The sequence below is a fragment of the Microtus pennsylvanicus genome, chromosome 19 (assembly GCF_037038515.1).
Source record: "Microtus pennsylvanicus isolate mMicPen1 chromosome 19, mMicPen1.hap1, whole genome shotgun sequence".
In the NCBI taxonomy this organism is placed as follows: domain Eukaryota; kingdom Metazoa; phylum Chordata; class Mammalia; order Rodentia; family Cricetidae; genus Microtus; species Microtus pennsylvanicus.
The window spans coordinates 31,785,972-31,793,373 of NC_134597.1; the positions used below are offsets into that span (position 1 = coordinate 31,785,972).

Genomic DNA, 7,402 nt, shown 5'->3' on the forward strand with positions numbered 1-7,402 from the left:
CATTTTAATAATGAGGAAAGAAAGCTTTATGCCTTAATAAAGCAGAATAGTCCCCTCTAAAATCTGAGGTCTACAGCAAAGCTGAAGGTCCATATGAAATGTCTACACATAAAAATATATTTACTATATATACATGTTTATATGTATATGTATACATATACATGTATATGTATATATAGTAAGTCAAGCTGAAAATCTATTGAGTTTTCCCTCCTATTGTGACAAATTCTGCTCCATAATAACCAGGACAGTTATTATGAATGTGAATTTCAAATACTCAAACTGCCCAATCTCAGAGTGGGAGACAGCAGCCCTGTTTTCCAGTTCCAGTCTACCAGTTACTTCTCTCCTTAGGGTCTCCCTACACCCACGGAACTGACATCCTGAGGTAGTGAAGGTATCAGACCATATAAGCCCTTTCTTTCCCCTGTAGAAAGACGCAGGGAGACATATGTAGACTCCAGAAACGTGAGCGAGAATTCCATGGGCCCAAGGACCCCAAGCCTGGTGTAGGCATGGAGAAGGCAGTGTTATAGGTCTGAGTTGGGCATGATTCCTCGGTGCCATGTGGCCTTTTAAAACTAGGTAGGGATACAATCTGGCAAAGACCAGAACCAAGACCCATAAAAGCTCAAGGCAAAAAGAGAATAGGAAATAGAGCAGGTGAAACAGGCTGAGCAGACAAGAGCAAAGGAAGCAGGAAGAGCCATCCCTTGGGGACCCGAGAGGTTGATTTTTAAGTCCCCCTCGATGCCGATACCCATGTTAAATTCCCTGATGTAAAGGGTACAGCATTTACATGTAGCCGGCACACACCCTCCCTGAGATGGCTCAAACCCCGATACAATGGAAATGCTATGTAAATACTTGTTCTAAGGGGATTGTTTGGAGAACAATGATTCCGTTTGTCCCCCTGCATATTTTCCATCAGCAGCTGACTGAATCTGCAAATTCAAGAGTTTACAAATACCCTAACCCAATCACCTGTCGGTTTGTGGGCGTGGAAACAGGCAAAAGAATGGGACTGAAGGATGAACACGAACAGGCTCGGGCCTCTCAGGGCTCTTCATTACGTAAGAAACAAGCAAAAACTCTGAAATACAGACCGTCCTTCTACATCCCTTCTACAATGTTATTGTGTGTGAGCACTAGTGTGTAACGTGCGCGGGAGCACAGCATGCCAATGCGTGGAGAAACCAGAGGACGACTTTGTGGATTTCGTCTCCTTCTTCCTTCGGTGGATTCTGGGAATTGAATTCAGGTCACCAGGTTTGCAAGGCAAGCATTTTACGTCATGAGCCATTTCACAGGCCCCACACCTAGTCTAAGTGTCAGCACTGAATACTCTAAAAGCAGGAAAGAGCCCAGAAAAAAAAAACACCCACGTTGACAGAAACCAGAGTCACAAGACGACCTTAAGACGATCTGTTCCAACCAGTTCAACAGAAATCACGCCTGCAAGGAGAGTAACTTGAGTTAATGGAAGATCTCGTGGCATACAGCTACTAGACAGTGGAGAAGCTAAAGAAGTCACACAAATAGGGTTGGCTTGTCACTTCTGCCAGCTACAAGGTACAGTGGCCTTCAGGAAAAAAAAATGGAAAGACCTCTATTCCTGCTCCATCTGATGAAGGTAAGGTTCTTATTTTAGGTTTATTTATTTTTTATCTTATCTATGAATAATTTGCCTACATGTATGTATGTGCACCCCATGCATACCTGGTGCCTGTGGAGCCAGAAGAGGGGGTCAGATCCCACAAAACTGGGGATACAAATGGTTTGGGGCTGCCATGCTGATGCTGGAAACAGAACCCAAGAGGAGTAGAAAGTGCTTTTAACTGCTGAGCCACCTTTCCAGATGACGTATGCCTGTAATACCAGTACCCACGATGCTGAAGCAGGGGGATTTTCTTGAGTTTGAGGCCAGCATGCACAACCTAGCAAGGCGCTGTCTTATAAAAAAGAAAAAAAAAAGGAAAATAAACCCAAATCCACATGTCTGTGCTGAACTTCACGTGTGCTCCGCGGTACACACATAATCCCCTACACACACTGAACACCTATACACACATACAAAACAATAACAATAATGTTAAAATACTCTTTAAAAGGGAAGGATTTGTGGGGCGGTGGGTGGCACAGGCCTTTAATCCCAGCACTTGGAGGTAGAAACAGGCCTGGTCTGCGGACCTCTCAGGAGCTATGATGAAGACTAATTTAGCCATCGTCTCTACGGTGCTTCTTGCATAATTAGTGTCTGTGTCACACCTGGGACTGGAATTTCAGGTTTGGGAATATCATGTCAGCAAAGCAAACAGAAATGTCCAAACTTGAGCGCCCAAACAAGGCTTCATTGCCTACCTAGGGAAGACCTGTTGTCAACTAAAATGTATAGCCAGAAGCACTACAAAAGGGAAGGCAGGGACACCAGGGCAGGAGAATTTCTATCTATAAATAAAGGTACTACAGAGAAAGTATCCTAAGACCGGCAAAAATGCAAATTACACTGCAAGATACAAATACAGTATATCATTGTGGGTATTAATGGCTAGCTGGCCCCATTAGCCAGAATCACTCATGCATGTCAGGTTTTAGAAGACAAAATTCTCTAAGAGTTGCTAAAGGGAAAATACTACAAAACAAACTTGGTGGGTTTTTTTGTTTTTGTTTTTTTTTTTAAAGTTGACTAGACTTTGAGGAGAGTCTAGGCCTGGAGAAATGGCTGCGTAGTTTTGAGCACTGGCTGCTCTTCCAGAGGACCTGAGCCACCCCAGGGTGGCTACAGTTGGGGGGGGGGGTTGATGCTTCCTTCCATCCTCAGAGGGTACCAGGCTCAAGGAAGCGGTGGGCCTGCAGGCAAAACACCCACACACATAAATAAACACACTCTGGCTGGGTATGGTGGTGCGTGCCTTTACTCCCAGCACACTCTGGAGGCAGAGGCAGATGGATCTTTGTCAGCTTGGGGGCAGCCCGGTCTACACAAGCAAACTCCAAGAAGAAACACTGCTCCCCCCATAATGAGTTCTCTGGAGAGTCTATCCCTATCCAAACTTGAACAGACAAAATAATCCCTCTATCATATATAATTTTTCAAAATACAGCAATGTGCCGCTTCTGAGCCAGCCTGTGAACTTAAAGTGGTTGTTTCAAACCAGACAAAAATAATAATAACAAAACTCATGGGGCTGGAAAGATGGCTCAGGGGTGAAGAACACTGGCTGTTCTTCCAGGATCTGGGCTCAATTCCCAGCACCCACATGGCCAATCACAACTGCCTGTAACTCTGGTTCTAAGGGACCCTAAAACCCATAGCAAAACACTACTGCCCATAAAATAAAAATAAAAACAAAATTCATAAAACTAAAAATTCTAAACATGTGTGCAACAAAGTGAAATGGCAGTTCTAAAAACATACTGGCTATGTATCAAAGTAATTACAGATTATGTCTATATAGGTGTTTTATTCAGAAAAAAAACAAGTTAGACTAGTAAGGCAATCAGGAGACTTTGAATATCAAATTATCTGATGATAATAATAAAATAATTGTTGGGGGGGGCTGAAGATGTAGTTGCTCTGGTAAAGTGTTTTGTTAACATGCACAAGGTCCTGAGTTGAGGCTCCAGCACCTCATATACCCCGCTCTGGTTGTGCCAACTATGTATTCCCAGCACTTATGTGGAGGTATGAGGGCCAAAAGTTCAAGGTATCTTTGGCCTAAGGAGGAGTTCTAAGCCAGCCTGGAACACAATGAGACCCTGTCTTAAGGGAGGGAGACCAAGACAGGTTTTCTTGACGTAGTTGCGGCTGTCCTAAAACTTGCTTTGTAGACCAGGTTGGCCTTGAACCTGGTCTCCAAAAGATTCCTCTACCTCTGCCTCCCACATGCTGGGATTGAAGGCACGTGCCACCACCAATGCTAGAGACATTTTTTTTCTTAAAAATGATCATTATACCATGAGAATACTAATAAAACATGGTCCTCGTCTGTTAGAGATACTTAATACTTAGGAAGTATCGCTGGGATTTGCTTTAATGTAAATCACTGGGGCTGGGGATGGAGATAAGAATACTAGACACAAGACAGGCCATATTTTGTTTGTTTTTTTTTGGGTTTTCGAGACAGGGTTTCTCTGTGGCTTTGGAGCCTGTCCTGGAACTAGCTCTGTAGACCAGGCTGGTCTCGAACTCACAGAGATCCGCCTGCCTCTGCCTCCCAAGTGCTGGGATTAAAGGCATGCGCCACCATCGCCCGGTGACAGGCCATATTTTGAAAACTGTTGAATCAAAACGATGGGTACGTGGAAGCTCAGCTGTCTCCCCTCTCCTTTTATTTATTTATGTTGGTTTTATGTTTTGTTTTGCTTTTCGAGACAGGGTTTCTCTGTAAAACAGCTCTGGTTGTCCAAACTCACAGAGATCTGCCTGCCTCTGCTCCCCTCCCCCCTTCCCCAAGGCCAGCATTAAAGGTGAGCGCCACCTATCAATAGGCTGAGAACTGTAGAGAAACACTGAAACGTGTAAAACTAAAAGCCAACAGTACAGAAGAAATTCTCAGAACAGGCAAGGACAGAGAAAAGACTCACAAAGGGTCTAACCCTGTTGCCATTCGGCACAGTGCTAGAATGTTCTTCCTTTTCTACCTCTAACCACTTCCCTTCCTTTTCACTCAGTGATTTCTTCAGTTGCAAGCAACTTCGATGCCTTTGTGCTAAACCTAACTTCCTGTAAGTCAGAAAGGCTTTCACACTGTTGCATCATAACATAATACATTTAAATAAAAAAACTAACTCCAAAACCACAGAGAAACCCTGTCTCAAAAAACCAAAAAAAGAAAAAATTAAATATTTGAAGCACCTCTTCAAATATCCAATGAGCCAAATGAATTCTTGCTCCAATTTAAAAAATATTGTTCCACCCATTGAAAACCTTCCTCCTTTGTATGCTTTGATAAACACACACTGGAGGTAACTGAAGTTTTGATTAGTAAATGGATAATAAAAAGTTTGATGATCATGCTGTTTCCAAAACAGGGCAACATTCAGTTTTTTAAAGTGTGCAAAATCCTCTACCCAGAAAGAAATAACCAAGTAGAAGTGTGGGCCTGAAGGGAAAGACCTGCAATCTCAACCTCTTGGGAGTATAACAGGAGAAACCCAAGTTCAAGGGCTATGGAACAAATTTGAGGCCAGCCCAGGCAAGTTAATCAGACTCTGGCTCGAAAAGACTAAGGTTTCAGTGGTGGGCGCTTGCCTAGCATGCAGGAGGCCTTACTATATCCATCTTCAGTACTACCACCATCACACACACACACACACACACACACACACACACACACACAAAGTTTTGGGGTAAAAAATAGCATTAGAACTATTCATTACCTCTGCAACACTCAGAAGTGCGATCCGGAAGAGGAAAAGGCAGAAGGGATGAAAAATTATATAAACTGGACAAAAGTCGAGAGTAAGGTTGGAGAGCCTGTTTGGAAAGAGTTTGGCCCATGTGACCAGGGCACTGGTTTCCCAGACGCAGGAGATGGAGACGCTGGATTCATAGCACAGGCCTTCGCGGGGGAGGGATGTGTATTTTGAAGCTGTCTGGGGAGATAACGACAGAGGAACCCAAGCGAGTGATCCCTCTCAGAGAAATTTGGAGACAAAATTTGGAAGACAGCTAAATAAAAGACTTGATTTAAGCCTTGGAAACGCCTACAGTTACTTAGGAAGCGAAAAGAAATCAAGAATGAACAGAAGCAGCTGCCTGAGACGTTAACCCACACTTTAGTGCAGTTTGAGAGAATGGGTCGCAAGAAAGGGTTGGTCACTTGTGTGGACCACCACGCGGAGTAGGCAGGGAAGAGTGGAGGCCACTACATCTTTGGTAGTCTCAATGAGGGGCATTCTAGCCAGGTAGTAAGAGGGGAACGTGGAGAGTCTAGGAGTGGAGGGCCACAGTGGGCCCCGGGGTTGGTGCACCGGACACACGGGAGTGTGCAGCACCGCTGAGGTGAACACAACACGCCGGGATAGCAAGGAGGGAAAAAGGTGGAGGAGAAGTCTAGGCTCTGCCAGGCAACAGCGCTTTAGCCCAGGGCAGCGGTTCTCAACCTGGGGGTCATCGACCCTTTCACAAGACTCGCCTAAAACCGTCGGAAAACAGTTGTTTACATTACGATTCATAGCAGTAGCAAAATTACAGTTATGAAGTGGCAACGGAAATAATTTTATGATGGGGGGCGGTCACCACAACGTGAGGAACAGCATTAAAGGGTCGCAACATTAGGAATGTTGGAAACGACTAACCTCCGGGTCTTAAAGAGGAAAAGGGAGAGAGGGAAAGAGGAGTGAGCGACATCCTCCCCCAGGAAGCAGCCCCACCGTCCCCGGACAGACGGGCTCCCCCAGTCCCGGTGCACTCACCGCGGAGAGTGAGAATAGTGGCACCGGCCCAGCAGGTTGAGCTTGCAGAGGTGCAGGCTGTCGCAGGGTCTCTGGCAGATCTTGCGACGGCAGACGCGGGCTCGGGTGGTGGCCACCACCGACCGAGTGATCCCGGCCTGGCCTCCGATCTCCAATAGCACGAAGCGATCCGGCCCCGCCGCCTCCAGCAGCTCGTAGAGCTGCGCCTCGGGGAGCGCGATCTCATCGAGCAATTCCTCCAGGGTCATGCGGCCCCCGTGGGCGCACAGGATCTTGGTGATGAAACTGCACACCCCGGGGTCGGCCATGGCGCGCTATGGCTGCCGCTGCTCTGGCCGCAGCGCGGGACACCGCTTCGCCGAGAATCGAAACTTACGGGCGGCCCAAGGGGCGGACGCGGGCGGTGCCGTTTGCGGAGCAGAGCGGTTTCGCTTTCCAGCTCCGGCAGTGGCGTCGTGGCCCTACCTCACCAGGAAGGTCCAGGGGTCAGATTTAGAGTCCCCGGCACGGGAGAGTGAATGGGAAGAAAGAGAGGCTGCGCAGGTGGGTCTGCAGGCGCGACGACACCCTCGGGTCCAGGCTAGACGTAAGATCCCCCACAGCCCGGGACTGCGAGGCTGCTACCAGGAAGAGAGGAAGTAAAGATGTTCTTGGGACCCGGGTGGAGTTTTGATAAGCCTGAGGCGAATGACGCATCCTGGGGGGCGCACTGGCGGCGTCCTCAAGTCAGCCCCACCCAGACCCGGAAAGAGCTGCTCCTGGTGAACGCTTCCTCCAAGCTGGGCGCTCTGCCGCCGTCGTCAATTCTCGCAGCCACCCTAGGACGCGGATATTAACTGAACTTGCACCTGCGGAAATAACTTGAACGAACAGGTGGAGCTCGGACGACACCGAGTTTCTCAAAAGTCTGTTCGGGGCCTGATCGCGCGGCACCAGGTCTGGGACTATTACGCACTTTCTACGTACCACCGAGCCCCTCTTA

General features: G+C 47.2%; 1 protein-coding gene across 1 annotated transcript in view; it reads right to left on the bottom strand.

The window, feature by feature from the left end:
• The window catches only part of Zc3hav1 (zinc finger CCCH-type containing, antiviral 1), a 44,516-nt gene extending 37,362 nt beyond the window's left edge, over positions 1–7,154 (bottom strand). Inside the window, exon 1 of the mRNA XM_075953958.1 lies at positions 6,421–7,154. Coding sequence (XP_075810073.1) covers positions 6,421–6,728 — 308 coding nt within the window. The 5' untranslated portion in view covers positions 6,729–7,154. The remainder of the gene's footprint in view (positions 1–6,420) is intronic.
• Positions 7,155–7,402: the final 248 nt, after the last annotated feature.